This window comes from Protopterus annectens, chromosome 14.part0 (genome assembly GCF_019279795.1).
Source record: "Protopterus annectens isolate FY-2018-M chromosome 14.part0, PAN1.0, whole genome shotgun sequence".
NCBI lineage: Eukaryota > Metazoa > Chordata > Ceratodontiformes > Protopteridae > Protopterus > Protopterus annectens.
This window is the reverse complement of record NC_056748.1, coordinates 938,583,616-938,602,609: the sequence shown is the minus strand read 5'-3', so window position 1 is coordinate 938,602,609 and position 18,994 is coordinate 938,583,616. Positions and strand designations below refer to the sequence as shown.

The window sequence follows — 18,994 nt, the reverse complement described above, 5'->3', positions numbered from 1 at the left end:
TAGTGCAGAAACTCTAGAGTTGGATCACAAATCCATGAACTGGAGAAGCCAAGCAGTTAGCCTGAGCTTTGGAATGTTCGGATAAATCATACAGAAGGTCTAGAGTTGGATCCAAAATCCATGGTTGTCAAAGTAAGTGAAGCTAAAGGAAGGGGAACCAAATCTGTTGAAGCCAATATGGTGCAATGAGGATTACTTTGCTCTTCAATGTGTTTGCTTTCTTTACAAATTTCGTGATTAATGGAGTTGGAAGAAAGACAAAGCAGACCGGGAGGCCAGATATGAAGAAAAGCATTCCTCAGTGATTCCCCTCGGCAAGGGATCAGGGCAAAATACCTGCTGCATTTGTTGTTTAGGTGAGAGGTGAGAAGATTGCAGAATATCCTTTCTGCAACTATCTGATTGGAGTACCATTCGTGAGGCATAAGAATGCATCTGCTCAATTTGTCTGCTATCACAATGGACTTCTCTGGTATGTGCAATGCTATGAGAAAGTGGTTGGATGAGATCACCCATTGCCACACTCTGAGACCTTCTCAACACAAGGGGTAGGATCTGGCTCCTCCTTGTTTGTGGATGTACCAGACTACTGACATGTCTGTTTGAATTGCAATCGTCTCCAAGGGGAGAGCATTCTGGAAAGCTTGCAATGCTAGTAGCACTGCTCTCTTCTCTAGGACATTGACATGCAAGTTGGCCTATTCGGGTGAAGAAATGCCTTGGACTGTACCTCCCAGAAAATGTCCCTCCCCCACCCTAACTGGGAAGCGTCTGTGGTCACCATGGCCACTGGCTAAGGGAGAATAAATGGTCACCCTTGTTGAATTTGCTTAGATTGAATCCACCATGAGAGTTCTTCTCTTGCATAGGTTGGTGATTCGTATTTAGGTTGACATTGGTTGGTGGAGAATGGACCACTGCATTAAAAGTAGCCACTGCAAAATTCTCATGTGAAACCTGGCCAGCGTAACTAGACTTACTGCTTCTGCCATGGACCCCAGAACCTGAAATTATTTCCCTGACTTGTGATCTGATAGTTTCTACTCTTGAAGGGGGGAGAGATGCTATTGTTTTCTTTTGTGTTGTGAATGACACCTATGTATTTCAAACATTGCGTGGGCTCTGGAAGGGATTTCTCGTAATTTACAGTTATCCCCAGACTGGAACACATCTGGAGGACACTGTCTCTTACTTGTAGTAGCTGATGCCTGGTCCGAGTTTATATGAGCCAGTCGTCCAAATATGGAAACACCCAGAATCCCTGCACTCTCAACTGAGCTGCAACCACTGCCATGCACTTGGCCAACACTCTGGGGGCAGTAGTGAGACCAAAAGGCAGAGCTTTGAACTGATGATGACTGGCTCCCATCAGGAAATGTAGGTACCTTCTGGATTGCCTGTCCATCTTTATGTGGTAGTACGCATCCTAAAGCTCTTTACAGCACATCCAGTCTTCCTTTTCCACAAATGGAAGAATGGACTGAACCATGACCATCCAGAACCTGCTGCATCAAACCTATTTGTTTAGTTTGCTGAGATCCAAAACTGGTCTCCAGGCCCTGTCTTTTTGGTACTAAAAAGAACCCTGAGTAAGTTACAGATTCCCTCTGGTCTGGGGGGTTCCTCTTCTATGACTCTTTTTCTAGCAGCTTTTGTACCTGACTAGCTGCTTGTTCCCTCTGACTAGTGGAACATCAGGGATTTTTTCTAGGGAGGTGAGAAGAGAAGGGTATAATGTATCCTTTGGAAATGACACACTGCACCCATGTATCTGATGTTATTGTTAGCCAGGCTCTCTGGTGCAGGGACAGTCAACTCACGATTTCTTCCAGAGTAGGACAACTGAGCCTCTTTTCAGGAGGGGTGAAAGTGTTTTCCAAAGAAAGCATCTCTGGACCCTTGATTTTGTGGGCCTCCTCTAGCACGAGGGGGTAAGTCTACCATTCGATTTTCCCCTTCTGCCTCTAGGGGAACTACCTCCATGTGTGTTGAAAAGGCCCTAGAGATTTTTTCAACCACATCTTTCCACTGTTTCTCTGATTCCTAGAAAAGTAACTCTGAGGAGTGGAAAAACTTGCCCACAACAGAGAGGGTCTTTCCATCTTTCTCACACCTTGGATAAGGTATCTCTTACTGTATGACCAAACAAAGAAGTGCCGTCAAAAGCAGCACTGACGAATGATGACCAGAAAGGCTCCACAAAAATCACATAACCACATCCAGGCATGCCTCCTTCTAGAAATGCCTGAACTCACTGCTTGGGGTCTTCCCTTCGGCTAACATGAGAGACGAGACTCACTGATGAGTTTGAGATGAATTTTAAGGTGGCCAACTGAGAAAAGACTAATGCTTGTACTTCTTCAGATACAGATCTTGACAGGATATCTGAAAGTTCCTTTACCAGATCCCTTTGCAATCTCGTAAAATGCATTTGAACAGTTCAAGGACCTAAACATGCATAAAGCACAAACACACTTTCCAAACCTTCCATCATACAAGACTCCTTGTTAGGAGGATGAATAGAAGACCTTTCCTCAGCTAGTTCTTTCTTAGTGGCTGCCACCATGACCATGGTATCTACCGCTACATCTTTAGTTCAAAATTGTTCATCATCTGGGGCTGTAATAATTTTATCTAACCACAAAACTATTACAAACTTCACTGAAATTGAAAAGAACAGCAATATAAACTGCAAAAAGCTAAAACTGAAGCACCAGTAAAGTTTTAGCTTTTTGCAGTTTATACTGCTGTGGCGCTCTCTGTTTTTTTCAGATGTAGTAATTTTATCTGGTCTCCAGGTTATCGGTTCAATGGTGTCAAGGGCTTTCCATGCCCGCTGAGAGATCAATTCCAGGAGCTCATTGTCAGGCAAAGTCACCCAGGAGGTAGGTGGACAAGTACCAAAAGCCGCCATGTACACAGACTCCTTGGATGAAGGACTGCTGTGCTTCCATCCACCTCTCTGTTTCAGGATTTTTAAGATGTTTGCAAAGGAGCAAAAGTTGTTTTTCACCACCTTCTCGAAGGATTACAGAATTATAGAAGGCATTTTGAAAAAAGAACTGGGTCATTATTAGACAGAATCCAGAATGGGTAAAGAAGCTGGGTGAATGCCCCATAATCACATACAGCTGTGCACAGTCTCTTAAGAATGTTTTTGAAACAAAAGAAAAACCCATGTCTACCAATGTTGTGAAACGACTGGCCAAATATAATAGGTGCAGTGTTTGTAAATATGTTAAAACTGACAAGGTTATTAGTGTCAATGGAAAAAGTGTCACAGTCCACAGCTCAGCTAACTTTAACAGTAAGGCTGTAGTTTATACTGCCCTATGTAAATGCTGTTCTGCTTATTACATAGGGAAAACAGAATGCAAGCTGAAGGAAAGAATAAAAGAACATCTTTATTACATTTCTAAGTTAAATGTAGCTAACTCCCTAACTAGCCATGTAGCTGCTTTTCCTGGTCATAACTTTAAATTTTGAGTATTGGAGAAACTCGCTCCTAGTTTTAGAGATGGTCCTTTTGGATTACACCTGGAAATGAAAGAATGTTTTGGCAAGTACATTTTAATGCTGCTATCTTTCCAGGACTCAATGAAACATTGTTTATTACTAGTTTTCTGAAATTTAAAGCATTTCAAAGGTAATTTTCAATTAAGCGATACCTTAATTGTTGTTAAAACACAATAATTATTTTGAAAAGGTTTTTATAAGTAAATATTTAAATATATTTTTGACATGGTTTAACTGTTTTGTACGCCTTTAAGATAATGTCTTTATGAGGTGGGGCAGGACTTTTGTATAAAAGCTTCTGCATTTGTCTAGGCCAGGTTCTATCTGATTAAGTCTGGCCTTGGTTTTAAGATGAAAAGTGCTTAATAAAATTTTAGTTTGTTGTGTGCAGTAAGAAGATGCTGCTCCTGCTTTTTATGTAGTTTATGCAGTTTTGGAGTTTTCTTTTCTTAGTGATGTCTGCAAAGGAGACATCATCAGAAGGTGACCTTGGGGACCCTTTGCCTTCATCGAAGTCCGTGTCTTCGATGACTTATTCCTCAGTGGAGTCCAGGTGCTTCCTCTTGCAAGTCCTCTTCTTAGGGACCTTCATAGTGGGATGTTCTGAGGAGGTATCAGAAGAGGTGGGGGATACCCTGCTGGGGTTTTGGAGCTTGCTCTCCGTGTGGAAGACCAGAGTGAGAAGCTGTAGGCAGAGACGTCAGAAGTGAGGGCTGCAGATCCGAAGGGGTAGGTACTGCCTGATCTGCTGAAGCAGACATGGCTCTCTCTAAAGCCTCAAAGGCTGACTGCCTCTGAGAGGAATAGGACTCCGGATCTGAGAAGGCATGCCTCTGGACCATAGTCACTTCCTGCCCAGAAGACAATCCTCCTGGGGTTGAAGCCAGGATCGAGCCGGTTCAAGCTAAAGCCCGGAGGCGTACAGATGGCTACAAAAATCTGAGTCAAGACCAACAACTCGAAGTCGACAAGGCCATTACAGCTCCGAGAGGTCTCCAGCTCCAACTCAGCCAAAGTACTCAGAGCAAACATCGGATCCGAGGAGAGGGAAGTTCTCAGATCTGATGCAGACAGCACCAGACAGTTCAGACCCAATGACTCTGACACTTCAAGGGAAGCCAGAGGAAGAGGCAATGGCAGGGTAGCAGATGCACAGAACTCCTGACCCCAAGGAGTTGTAGCTGAAGGAACTCCTGACATACCATGTGCCCAGTATCTTCTTCACTAGTCTCACCATATCTTTTTCCGTGAGGCTGGTAGAAGAGTTAGTGGACACTGCTGAGGGTGACTTCTGTCTCTCCAAAATGAGGGAGGGAATCTGAAAGGGACTGGGTCAATTGAAGGGGAATATTGAGTCCTCTGGAGGCATTGTGGAGCTGGAGATGAAACCTCTACCAGATCCAAAAGTATGGGCTCCAAGGAGTCCTTTTTCTTAAGGCATGAAGGATCCAAGGAAATAGACTGATCTGAAGGTCTATGTTTTTTGGCGTTTGGATGTGAAGATGGAGTCGGATTCAATATCTTAGTCTTTTTAGCAGTTGGATCCAACAGAGAGGTTGGGAACGAAATAGTTCTTTTTTTCATTTGTCAGACACTGTTGAGGAAGAAGATGCAGGGCTAGCCTGTCCAGATTTGCCCTTTTTTGATTTTTCTACAGGAGAACTCCAGAAATTGCCTTACCAAAGGAGGAAGGCAATAAACCTTTAAGTATTAATTTATTTTTACATTCAACCAAGGCCTTATGGTTGAGAGAGTGACAAACTGTACAGTCCTCCTGAAGATGCAGAGGAGCAGGACAGTAAACGTGTGGGTCACTAACAGGCATTTTGTATCCACATTTGGCACATTTTTAAGCCAGCTGGCTTATCTTTATCCTTTTCAACCACCACTAGCAGAAAAGAAGAAAAAGTTGTAAAGTGAAGAAGAATTACAAGTTTTACAATTTTTTATATATGTATGTATATATGTATGTATATATATGTATGTATATATGTGTATAGATATATATATATATATATATATATATATATATATATATATATATATATAAAGAGAAACAAGGAGTCTCTAACAACGGTAATAAAGGAATACACACAAGGTATAAAAAAGGAGGATACTAACAGTATCACTAGGTACTTGTGTACGAAAGATATGGAAGTGTAAGCAAAAAAGTCCGTAAAAGGAGAATTTAAGGTAAATGTCAGACAGTCGCTAGGTAAGGGATAGATAAACGGAGCAAGAAGATAAACTGTTTTAAAGAATTTTTAAAAGTTTTTTTAAAAGAATATATTGAAAAAAAAAAGTTATCTACTCACCATAATGTCCCATCTGTGCTGTTGATCTTCGTTCATTCTTGACAGTTGGGAGTCTGGTTCCCATCCTTGGAACCTGCTTGGCTGTTATACAGCTCACGTCAGCCAAAAGCTCTCGAGCCAAGTCTCTACCTACAATGCCACTGTGTAAATTACCTCAGATCGAGTTTGCAAAATACAACAAGATCAAGTATACATAATAGATGAGAGGAAGCCACGTCAAAGGTAAATGCCCTAATGCCAGCCCAGGACAAGGGTACAAGCTTCCAGGAAATCTGAAAGGAGGGGGAAAGGAGGGTGGGGATGTCAAGAATGAACGAAGATCGACAACACAGATGGAATGTTATGGTGAGTACATACCTTCTTTACCTGATGTTGTCAATCTTCGTTTATCTTCGACAGTTGGGACAGAGTCCCCAGCTACCTATACCCCGAGTGGACTTATGGAAGGCTATTCCTGAGGACCATAGAGCTAAAGGATGCTCTTCCCCTGGAGACCATACCCAATTTGTAATGAGTAATAAAGGTATGAAGCATTGCCCAAGTTTGCAGACGCACATATTTCATTCAGAGGCGCCTTGGAATAAAAAGCAGCTGAAGTGGCAATTGACCTGGTTGAGTGAGCTCTTACAGGTGCAGGTATTTTACAATTGTTCTGTTCATAAATAAAGGTAATGAAATCTCTTAGCCATTTTGATAGGGTCACCTTAAAAACAAATTTACCTAGTCTTGATCCTGAAAAGGAGACAAACAGTTGGTCTGAAGTTCTACAAGCCTTAGTACTGTCAAGATAAAATCTCAGCTGTCTGTGAATGTTTAAACAAATGTAGACAGTATTTGCCTTTGTTTGAAAAATTTGGAAAGAAAACTGGTAAATGAATGGACTGATTGATGTTTGACTTGGAGATGAAGGGTTAGTCCTCAAGGACACTCCGTCTTTATGAAAGATTATGTACGGAAATTTCACATAAAGAGCCTGTATTTCTGAAACCCTTCTGACAGAAGTAATGGCCAATAGAAAGAGTGTTTTCCAGGAAAGAAACTTGAGATGACAAGCAGCAACTGGCTCAAAGGGAGGTAACACTAAATACTGCAAAATGAATGCAAGATCCCATTGCGGTAATGGATCCTTGAATATATATATATTTTTATGTAGGATTCCCTTAAGAAACACTTTGTATAAGCAATGGGAAATTAGGGATTGGGTCATCGTAACTATTGTGAAAATTAGAGATGGCTGCTAAGGTAACTAACAGTTGAAGCAGCCACTCCCTGGTTGAAGAGGTTCACCAGAAAATCTAAATTTATTTCAACTGGGGCTGAGAAAGGATCCAAATTATTCTTAGAAGCCCAAAGAGAAAATCTTTTTCATTTACTGGAATACAATTTTCTGGTGGATTGTTTATGAGAAGCCAACAGAATTTTTCGGACAGGGGAAGTGATATTAGATTGCCTGGCGACTAATGGAATTGGAGAAACCAAGCTGTGAACTTGAGTGATTGAATGTCTGGGTGTGACAGCCCTTGGGGGTGTGACAAAAGATCCAGAAATGGGTCCAGAATCCAAGGTTGCTGAACCAAGTGAGGCCATAGGAAGGGACACCAAACTTGCCTGGGCCAGAACAGGGCAATAAGGATTACCTCTGGATCATAACCTCTGGGCTTTCCTCACAAAAAGGGGAATGGGGGAAATGCATAAAGGAGACCTGGGGCCAATCTAGGAGGAAAACATCTCTCAGTGAATCTCCATGTGGAGTGAATAAGGCAAAGTATGTGCTGCACTTGTTGTTTACTGGGGAGGAAAACAGGTGGCAGCAAAGCTCACCTCATCGGCAAAGTATTTGTTTTGCCACTTTGAGATTTAGAGACCACTCGTGCGTCAGTAGGATGTGTGTGCTCAACTTGTCCGCTATCACTCTGGAATTCCCTGGGATGTGCTTTGCACAAGAAAGTGGTTGGGAGATATTGCTCCCCCTTGTTTGTTGATGTACCAGATTACCAACATGTTGTCTGATTGGATTGCAATCATTCCCACAGGAAGGGCATGTTAAAAGGCTTGCAACACTAGGAGCACTGCTCTCATCTCCAAGACACTGATGTGCAAGTAGGACTCTTGAGGAGACCAACTGCCTTGAGCTGTCTTTCCCAGATAGTGCCCCCCCCATCCCATCTGGGAGGTGTCCATGGGGGAAGAAAGGCCATCCCATAAGGCTCTCTTCTGACTCCATCCACCAAGACAGATCTTTCTTGCAAGTTTCTGTTATCAAGATTGGATGACTTAATGAATGAGTAAGGATGGATCATTGCGAGGCTAGAACCCACTGAAGTATTCTCATGTGAAACTGTGCCATGAGAACTAAGGTGATATCTGCTGCCATGGAACCCAGGGTTTGAAGAACAAGAAGAGCAAGCACTTTTCATTTCAGTAAAATGGATTAGAGTTGGCAACTTATCTTTTCTAGTCTGTGAAGTGGTAGAGAGGATATGCAAGAGACTGAATCGAGTCATGCTCCGATGTATTCCAATTCCTGAGTGGGGGGCAGCTGAGGCTTTTTGTAGTTCACTATAATGCCTAGGGACTTGAAGAGATGTATGACAAACTCTAGGTTTTGGATCAGTAGATGCCTGGTGGGCGTGGTGAGGAGCCAGTCATCTAGATAAAGAATCACCCGGAATCTGTGTAATCTCACGTGGGCTGTGATGGCCGCCATATATTTGGTGAACACCCTGGGGGCTGTGGTGAGACCAAAAGATAGTGCTCTGAACTTGTAATGACTGGCTCCCTGCCGAAAGCGGAGAAACCTTCTTGAGCGCTTGCCTATTTTTATGTGATAATACACATCTTGAAAGTCTACAGAGCACATCCAATCATCTTTCTCTAGAAAGGGGAGAATAGACTGAACCGTGACCATCCGGAACTTTGTCTGCTGGACAAACTAGTTTAGAAGGCTGAAGTCTAGTACTGGCCTCCAGTTCCCAGTCTTTTTTGGCACTAAAAAGAATCTTAAGTAAAACCCAGATTCTAACTGGTCTGGTGGGACTTCTTGGATGACTCTTTTTTGCAGCAGCCTTTGTATTTCTTTGGCGGCTTGATCCCTCTGATGAGGTGGAATATCGAGGATTTACCTTCGAGAATGTGGGGTTATGTTGAAGGGGATACTGTAGCCTCTGGCAACGAATTTCTGCACTCAGGAATCAGATGCTGTATGTCAGGTGCAGAGAAAGTCTTCCCCCGACTGCCTCCAGAGGCAGGCAATCGGGCCTCCTTTCAGGAGCATTGGTAGGGCTGTCCAGAGAAGGAATCCCTGGACCCCTGGTTTCATGGGCCACCTCTGCCTCAGAGTCAACATCCATCTGAGCTCTCCCCTCTGCCTCAAGGGGAGCCGATGCCATGTGTGTCATGGAAAGGTCCCCTGGGACTTTTTGAAACACATTTTCCCACTCCTCTGATTCCTGGAGAAGGATCGTTGAAGGGTGGAATAATGAATGCCTATGCCAGTCAGGGTCACACTATCCTTTTCACACCTGCCTAGTGTGTCCTTTACTTTAGGGTTGAACAGGGAAGATCCATCAAATGCAGCGTTGATGAAGGAAGACGTGAAGGGCTCTGCAAATTCACACAAGCGCATCCAGGCATGTTGCTTAATGGCAATGCCAGAACCCACTGCTCTGGCTGTCCCTTCAACTGCATGGGCGATGAGTTGCATGGACGAGTTTGATGTAGACTCCAGGGTGGCTAACTGCGAGACGACTTTATCTTGTACCTCACTGGAGACAGCCTCAACTAGAGGTTCTGACAATTCTTTAATCAGGTCTCTCTGAAGTCTAGTAAAATGTGCCATAAAGTTCAAGAACCTAAGTGTAAAGGTCGATGAAGCATAGACCCACTTTCCAAACCTGTCCATCGTCCTAGGCTCCCTGTTAGCAGGATGAACAGAAGAACTCTCATCAGCTAGTTCCTTTATGCTGGCAGCCGCCACCACCATGGCATCTACTGACAAACCCTTTGCCCAATACTGGTGTCTTCTGGTGAAGATATTTTGTCAGGACTCCGGGGAATGGGGTCTATGGCATAAGGAGCCTTCCAAGCCCGGTGCGTGATTAGCATGACAAGGTCGTCAGCAGGTGGTTAGGCACCGAAAGCTTGCAACTACACAGTTTCCTCCAAGGATGGGTCTTGGAACTTCCAGTCACCACTCTGTTCCAGAATTTCTGGGATGTCTCTGAAGGAAACATCCTCAGGGGTTGACTATGGGAAACACTTCCCTTCATCAAAATACATGTCCTCTGTGACAGATTCTTCAGCAGAATTCAGATGCTTCCTCTTGCATGTCCTCTTTCAGGTGTCTCCTCAGTGGGAATATCTAGGTAAGACTCCAAAGAGGAGGGACCCTGTAACTGGGCAACCTGAAGCTTCAGTGCTAGCTGTCTTGTCATAGTGATCGGTGTCTGGACCAGAGGAAATGGAAATATGGCACTCCGATGTGGGTGGGGCCAGTTGGCAGCCTGTGGAGGCTAAGGCCCTCTCCATAACTCCAAAGGCAGTACCCCCTGAAGAGGAGCGGGAACCCGGAAGAAAGATGGACCACCTCAGAACATAGGTCACACTCCACTCGGAGGGACTGCCCTCTAAGAATGGAGCCAGGGAAGGACCCAAAAGCATCAAAGTTTCTGGAACTGAGATCAGCACCATACCCAAACCAGGAGCCAATCCGGAAACCATGGAACCGATGGAGTGGGGTCTCGGTGCAAAGACTCAGTCAGCTCAATAGCTGGAGCCAACGATGTCAGAGCAATCTCCAGTGCCTAGGTGGACACACCTAATGGCACCAAAACAGCCGGCATGGGGGTTATTCAAAGTGTTGGGCTCTGAAACTGCAGTTGAAGTTGGAGGAGGATAAGTAGGAGTGCCAAGAAAGAAGGTCCCCAATCCAGAGGGAGAGGGACCTAAGAAGGGGCAGGAATACCTCTGGCCATCAACAGCTGACCCACCAACTGTACAGCATCCAACTCTGAAAGACTCCTGGAGGACCATACTGAAAAGGCTGAAGGGGACTCTAGTCTTTCAATGTATGGACTAGGTAAATGTCCAACATAGGGATCTATAGTTGAGGAATACCTCGTCCTGGGCATTTCCAATATAGGCTTCAGTGCAAAGATAGTGGGCTGTGGCTGTATCAGTGCCGATGTAAATGTTTGTAAGCTAGCAGGCAAAGTCTGTGCCAAGCCAGAACCTATAGAGGCTGTCGCCGACAAGGGAGATGACAGCACCGTTGAAGTTGATGTTGCCAAGGAGGCACTAGCTTGAAGTTTCGAAACCTTAGCCATTGGTTCTGAAGGGTGTGGAACCGAGGGTTTATGTTTAGGAGCCACTGGAACCGAGGGTGAGGTTGGTACTAAAAGGCTTTTTTTTTTTTTTTGTTAGGTCTTGCTTTGTGTCCGCCTTGGACAAGGCTTCGCCAAAAGGGGATTTAAATAAACCTTTAAGTAAGAGCTTATTCCTATGTATCTAAGGTTCTCTGACTAAACCCCTTATATAAGTCGCAATCCACATCCAGATAAGATGCGCCTAAGCAGTAGACACATGAAAGATGCCCACAGGAATTGGGCATCTTTCTATCGCAGTCTTGGCAACATTTAAAACCTGAAGTGCCTTTAGACTGTTTATCAGTCATGGCCTGTTTATCAGACATGTCAAGGATAGTCAAGGGTGAAAAACAAAGAAACAAGCCCAATAATTACAGTTACGCACACAAAGGAGTGAGATAAAGTAAAGAAGGAGCCAAGATCTACCAACAATGGTAGACAAGATCACCTGAGGTAAAAGGGGCAAGTACCAATCATGGTTAGAAGAAAAAGGGTAGAGGAGTATACAACTATACATATATATATATATATATATATATATATATATATATATATATATATATATATAGATACGGAAATAAATGGGAGAGCTAGGTATAATATATTTTTAAAGATTTCTCAATAAAATTAGAAATTAGAAAAACACTTAGTTGACAAAGGCTGAGGCGTCTTGCTGACAGGCAGTGGCAAACGAGATTTGGGGTAACTTACACAAGGCACTGTGGGTAGAGACTTGGCTCAAGAGTTTTTGGCTGGTACAAGCTGTATAACGTCCGAGACGGTTAGGAGGAGCAAACCAGATTCCCAAATATCAAGAATAAACGAAGATTACATCAGTCACCCTGCTAGACAGCGATCCAGGGAAGTAAATATTGTGGGAAGAAATAGCCAGGGAATTGTTATGGCTAGGCCGGTATAGGCCCTAGGGCCGATAGCCTAGTACCAATCTATGAACTTTAACTCCCTGAGAGCTACTGCTGAACCATATCTTCACAAAAGCAGCAAACGGGAACTGAGGTAACTTGGGAAGTGTGCAATATGGGTATGGGACCTTTTTGGTTGCCACGAGCTACTGCAATGGCTGAGCTGGGTCCAAGGATCAGATCCAAACCCACAGGTTGAGGATAGAATGAAAATTGACATCAGATCTAGTATTTTTGCACGTTTTAAAAAAAATCTGTAACATTTTTTTTTTCACATTCTTCTCTTTAATAAGGTGAAAGTCGCACACACTTACAGTAATTAACTACATCACCTGACCCCCTCTCCTCCCCAAAAAAAATTTTTTTATAGGAATTGTAGTTAAAGTACAACAAACAAGTCATCAGTGATTCAGGAAAAGCAGTGAAAACAATACTGAACAACAAAAGTTCCTTACAACTTTGCCTAAAGTCTCTCATGTAATGACGACACATTAAATGAGTGGAACTGCATAGAATATAAATGTTTCAAAATCTGTTAGATGACAATAAATTAAGTGTTGCTTCCGTTACCTGATGACTTAGAATGTCATCAAGACATAAGACAATCAAAAAATAAATAAATAAAATGAACACAGCTGACAGGAAAGAACGGGAATACATGTAGCTTAACAACAACAGTGATTCTAGTAGGGTTATAACAAAGTAAGTCACTGTTGCTTGTAAAAGCAGTCCCAGCTAAACATTAAGCAAATAAGTCACTGCTGCTTGCAAAAGAAGTCCCAGACACACATCAAAGAAAGGCACGTGTGTCTGCTGCCATGCCAGCAGATAGTGTTATTCTTCCAGCCTCCCAAATAAAGCAATCTTAAAGAAAAAATAAATCTAGTATCTGTAATTAAAGGTCAAACATCATGATACTATAAAATGGATGCTAATTGCACAGCATTTCTAGCTAGTGAAAAACAATTTAAACATATCAGACAGACAAATAAGACTTGAAACAATATCAGTAAACATATGAAATACATGAAAAGACAGTAATAAGACAAAATATCACATTTCAGTAACAATTTTATATCAATGAAAGTGAAATATTGAACATACAGCACTTTTTCCTTTAATTTACTTCTGGGACGTCCAACAGGTTTTGCGTATCGCCGTTTTATCTGTGCAGCTTTTTCGTGAAGAAACTTTCTTCCCTTTTTCTTTGGTCTACAGACCTGGCAAATCCACATTCCTGTATTATAAAACAGATCATCATCTCAAAGTTCATTGCATACCATAGTTTAGGACATTACAGACAAATAAACCTTGGTCTGTCCTACAAATCTTCATAAACAGTTACACACATTCATTCAATCATTCTGACTCAAAAGGTGAGCACAAAATCTAGTTAATTTAATCTAGGACAAAGAATGCTTAAATAATGCTTTACCAAGACCTAAAGGTAATTGATCATCAGATAGCAGGCAGTGTAAACAAATCTATCTATAACCCCTTTTTCCCACTTTCCACATTGGGTTGGGGTTTCACTTTAACACTGAAAATCATCTAGAGCCAAGGTTCACACCGCCGGGTGGCTAGCCTTGCTGCAGGGTTCTTCTTCCACATCATATGTTCAAATACTATGGATAACAGTGAGGTCAATAGGGAGCTTATCAAAGTCACACAGATGTTTTTACATGGCTGATAATATTAGATTTTCTAACAAGAACGACTGAAGGGAAGTTTATTTTGTTACCACCTTTAATGCGCTTACTGATAAAATAGTGAAATGTGTAAAACAGTTTTGGCCGATGTTAAGAGACAAAGATTTGTGTAGTCTCTTGGCAAAAGATGTTAACGTTTCTTATAAGAGGACAAGAAATCTGGGCGATATGGTGGAGCATAAACATTTTACTCTCTCTGAGGTGAAGATACAGTGGGGTATTTTGACTAAAATGGGTACAGTCCCTTATAATAAATGTTCAGCCTGTAAATATTTAGTTAATTCTTTTCTGTTTATAAATGGGGTAAGATTTACCCCTAGGTGCAAATTTGCTTGCTGTACAGAAGGTATGTTTTATGCCTTAAAATGCACCTGTAATTTATTCTACATTAGGGAAAAATACAGGAGTTTTAAGGTTCGATTTTTGGAGCATGTGAGGGACATTAAGAATAAAAAACTAGAGAACCCATTAGGCATGCATTTTTTACAGTTTCACAATTCCAACCCTAACAACTTTTCTGGTTGTGTTTTAGAAAAGGTAGAGGTGCAGTTTGGTGAACACATTAATATAAAAGAAAAATTACTAAAAAAAAAAAAAAAAAAAAAAGAAATTTTATTTTGAAGTTTGGTACTCTAGAGCCTTTTGGCTTGAACAAGGAATGTAATTGGAAGTGTGTGTAATTTAGTATAATTGAATGATGACTTGATTGTTTGATTGAGGGAAGGACTTTTTAATGTGCAATATATATTGTATATATTGGAATGCTTTGTGAGGTATGAGTAACTCTTTGAAGGCTGCTTAGGCCGAGGCGCTAAGTTTTTATTAAACTTTTTTTGGACAGTAGCCTTTGTGGTTTCTTTTGGACTTTTCTTCCTTTGTGGTTGTGTTTGTTCTTCTTCCATATCACTCTCACATACACATGCATGCCTTAGATGTTTACCACAAATTAAATAGCTTATTCACAAATTAAATCACTGTAAAGGTGGTACTAACAAATTGAGAAGGGAAAAAAGCAAGCATTCATTATCAAAGAGCATGTAGAAAACATTATATAGTCACTCACATTAAGATTCTCTTGGGATGCCACTTAAAACACAGAATATTACTATACTTATTCTGGCCTCTCCTAAAATCAGTACTGTGCATTCATGGTGAAATTCTGCTCATAGAAATGTTACTTGTTAGTTCACTTTTAATCAAAAGAATCCTTATATTATTCTGTTAATGCACAAACATATAAGATGACCTTTTTACTGTTTTGTGACTAGCAACCAAAGACTGCTGCTATGGGGCTCAAGGGCACTATGCAGAATGACCTTTAGCAGAAAATATGACATTTATTGGTAGAAACATTTTATCTGGCTTACAATGATCATAAACACATGAGCATTCTGGATCAGAAAGTTGATGGCTGTCACTGAAAACATGCAGACTGATAAAACACTTCAGCAGTAGTGTGTAAGCAAAGAAAGAACAACTGTGTAAAATCTTAGCACAATGACAGATATCCTTTTGTTCTTTGTTGCAGTATTCATAACATGAGAGAGTTCCCCACTGTAGGCGAACCGACGCTGGCCAATATACAACAGGCTTTACTACTGTAGGGTGCGTGGTACGTCACATGTAGGCTGCGATCGGACGTTGGCCATAAAAGTGACGTATGCACAAACCATCCTCAGAACTGACCGCCTCAGGAGGAATGCCAGCCTAAGGAAGTAGAGTAAGAATCATCCAAATAGAAGCAAGGCCAGGGGGGAGGAGGGAGGGATAGGAATACTGCAACAGAGAAGAGAAGGACATCTTATGTCCTTTTATTCATCTGTTGCAGTATTCACAACATGAGGGAGAATATCAAAGCTCATGAAGGAAGGAAGGTGCAGCAGAAGAGCTTTCCAGTAAGCCCTGCAGTGTGGCTCTGGCAAACCCTGCTCTGGATTTATAAATTACATCTAATTTATAATGTTTGGTGACGGTATGGACTGAGGTCCATGTAGCTGCTTCAAGAATTAAATTAGTGTCCGATCCCTTGAAAAAGGCCCCAGATGAGGCAACAGCCCTAGCGGAATGAGCCCCAACAGGGGAATGGAGAGTCTTACCATGGTGAGTGTAGCAGAAGGAAATAGTCTGCTTGGACACAGTCTACCCCAGAGCCCTGGGGTGGTAAGAAACAAAAAGTTGATCAGACTTTCTAACAGCTTTGGCCTTATCTAAATAAAATCTAAGTTGCCTGTGGACACCTAAAGTATGGAGAACTCTCTCACTATAATTCTGGAAGGAATGGAAAAAGGTAGTTAAGTGTATGGACTGATTTAAAGATAAGTCATTGATTACCTTAGGCATAAATGAGGGGTTTAGATGCAAAAATATACCGACGCTTAACAGTGCGATGGTTAAATCCAGCACAAAACCGACAGCCAGGCACGTTGTGATCAGGGCCTAGGCAAGGAATACAGTATAAATGGAAATCCTTATGAGATATTTGCTTCCCAAAAGTAATACAATTATTAACTTTTTCTGACATCGGTAAAAAGCAAGAAAAAAAGTTTCCCCAACGGGGTACTTAGCTTTAGTGAAGACTTCGGTTCTGAAACTCAAACTTGAATATTTCAGTAGTCGGCTGACCGGCACTTGCGAAATGCTTCTGCTTCGGGCACTGCGCGACAAGAAAGACTGAAGAAAATGGCGTCTGCTGCATGTTTTATACCCCTGATGACCTGACATCATGGGAGAGAAGACAGCAACCAACGCAGGACCCAAGACCTTGGAATTCAGGCCGACTGAGGGCAACCTGCCAGCAGATTACCCAAATGTAATGACTGCAACAGTGAAACACGAAGAATATCAGTTTTCTAGGAACAGTATTGAAGGGAAGCTGAAGAAACTGGCTCAAAGGATGGGAGGGCCAGTTTTTCTAAAACAAAGTTAAGGGACCAGGGAAGCAGAACAGGTTTCCTGGGAGGCTTAACGTGTAGGACACTTCTAAAGAACTGTTTTGCCTCAAATCTGATAGCTAAAGGGGAAGATAGAGGCAAACAGGCAAATACGGCCGACATGAGCTTTTACTGAAGAGTAAGCCAAACCAGCATTGAGAAATTCACACAAATAAGTTACAACCAGGGGAATTTACACTGTTAATGAGTCCTTACTTTGTTTCAGACACCAGACACAAAATCTCTTCCATTTTGCTAAATACAATTTTCTGGTATTTGGTTTACTGGACTCCTGCAGGACTGTAAGCACATCCTCAAAGAACAGGTGTCTGAAAGGGATTAGTACCCTATCATCCACAGGGTCAATTGAAGTCAGCAAGGCAGAGGGGTGGATAAGGGTCCCTTTGTCTTGTGTGAGGAGGTCCACTCTGTGAGGTAACTTGCGGTGACTGCCCTTGACCAAATGAAGGAGGAGAGGGAAAGTACAGTTGTGTACACTTACCATAAATGTAGATGTTCGGGTGTATTTACTATTGCAGTCATTACATTTGGGTAATCTGCTGGCAGGTTGCCCTCAGGTCAGCCTGAATTCCAAAGTCTTGGGTCCTGCATCGGTTGCTGTCTTCTCTTCCATGACGTCAGGTCGTCAGGGGTATAAAACATGCAGCCAACGCCATTTTCTTTAGTTTTCCTTGCCCCCGATGTCAGGTGCCCCCAAAAAGGTAGCAATATTCTAAATACACACACACATATATATATATATATATATATATATATATATATACATACACACATGCACCAATATAAACTACCTTCATCTACAAGCAAATACACCACATAGGTTGTAGAAGATAGAGAAGGAAAGATAAACTGTAGAATGAAAGGGGGATGGCGGGAGGGTAACCTGGACTGCAACAGTGAATACACTCAAACATCTACATTTATGGTAAGTGTACACAACTGTACTATGTTCTTCGTGTTTCACTGTTGCAGTCATTACATTTGGGTAGAATCCCAAAGCTATGGTTGGGAGGCTGGAGCTAAACAGCATTAGGTGAGGCTATAAGGCCCTGCAGCACTGCAGTGGCAAAGCCTGCCCTGGACTTAAAGTAGAGAGGCAAATGGTAATGCTTTGTGAAGGTGTGAACAGAACTCCAAGTAGCAGCCTCTAGAATGTCCTTGGTTGGTACTCCTCTGAGAAAGGCTGCTGAAGTAGCTGCAGCCCTGGTGGAATGAGACCTAATGCCCTTGGGCACAGGTTTTCCATGGTGTAAGTAGCAGAAACGGATGCATTGGCTTATCCACTTTGAAATTGTCTGCTTTGAAATGGCCTTTCCTTCTGATCCTGCAGCATATGAAACTAGTAATTGCTCAGTTTTTCTTAGAGCTTTAGTCCTGCTCAAGTAGAATCTTAGCTGTCTGTGTACTTCCAAGGAATGCAGAATTCTCTTCCCCTTTGTTCTGCGGATTTGTATAAAAAGTTGGTAGATGAATTGTTTGGTTAAGAGCCACACTGGAAACGACCTCAGGCATAAAAGTACGATTTGTCCTCAGAGACATCCTGTCTGGGTAAAATATGATAAAAGGCTCTACAGCAATGAGGGCCTGTAGCTCTGAAACTCTTCTTGCTGAAGTAATTGCTAGTAGCAGAGCTGTCTTCCATGATAAGAACTTTATATCAGCAGTAGCAGCTGGTTCAAATGGAGGCAGGGTGAGCTTTCCAACACATAATTGAGGTCCCATGCAGCTAATGGTGATCTTCTAGGAGGCCTTAAATTTTTCGCTCCTCTAAGATACTGCTTTAGTAAAGGATGAGAAAAGATTGGTGGCTCTGTATTGTAATGAGCCAAAATGGCAGAGGCATGGATTTTGACTGAGGAGAAAGATGGGCCTTTGTCAAGCATCTCAGTTAAGTATTGTAATATCTGAGGAATATGCGGTTCTGCTGCATCAGTTCCTTGTGCTTGATTCCAAGCACAGAATCTCTTCCATTTGTCAGCATAAGACTTTCTAGTACTAGGCCTACTGGCTTCCAAAATGACATCCATCACAGCTTTGCTGAGAGGTGTCGTCTGTATGATTACAGGATTAGCCATGCTGCCAGGTTCAGAGTCTGTAGTTGATTGTGCAGGATCTGATTGTTTTGCTGGGACAGTAGTTGTGGTTTTTGAGGCAAGGTCCAAGCTGGGTATTGAGACGAGTTCCTTAGGATTGGGTACCAGTATTGGCAGGGCCAGT

The 18,994-nt window shown here is 42.3% G+C and overlaps 1 protein-coding gene across 5 annotated transcripts in view; it reads right to left on the bottom strand.

The window, feature by feature from the left end:
• KAT6B (lysine acetyltransferase 6B) overlaps positions 1-18,994 on the bottom strand; it is a 2,279,653-nt gene that overhangs the window by 1,394,872 nt on the left and 865,787 nt on the right. For all 5 annotated transcript variants that reach the window (XM_044056739.1, XM_044056740.1, XM_044056738.1 and 2 more), the window contains exon 6: positions 13,222-13,354. In XM_044056739.1, the coding sequence (XP_043912674.1) occupies positions 13,222-13,354 (133 nt within the window). The remainder of the gene's footprint in view (positions 1-13,221; positions 13,355-18,994) is intronic.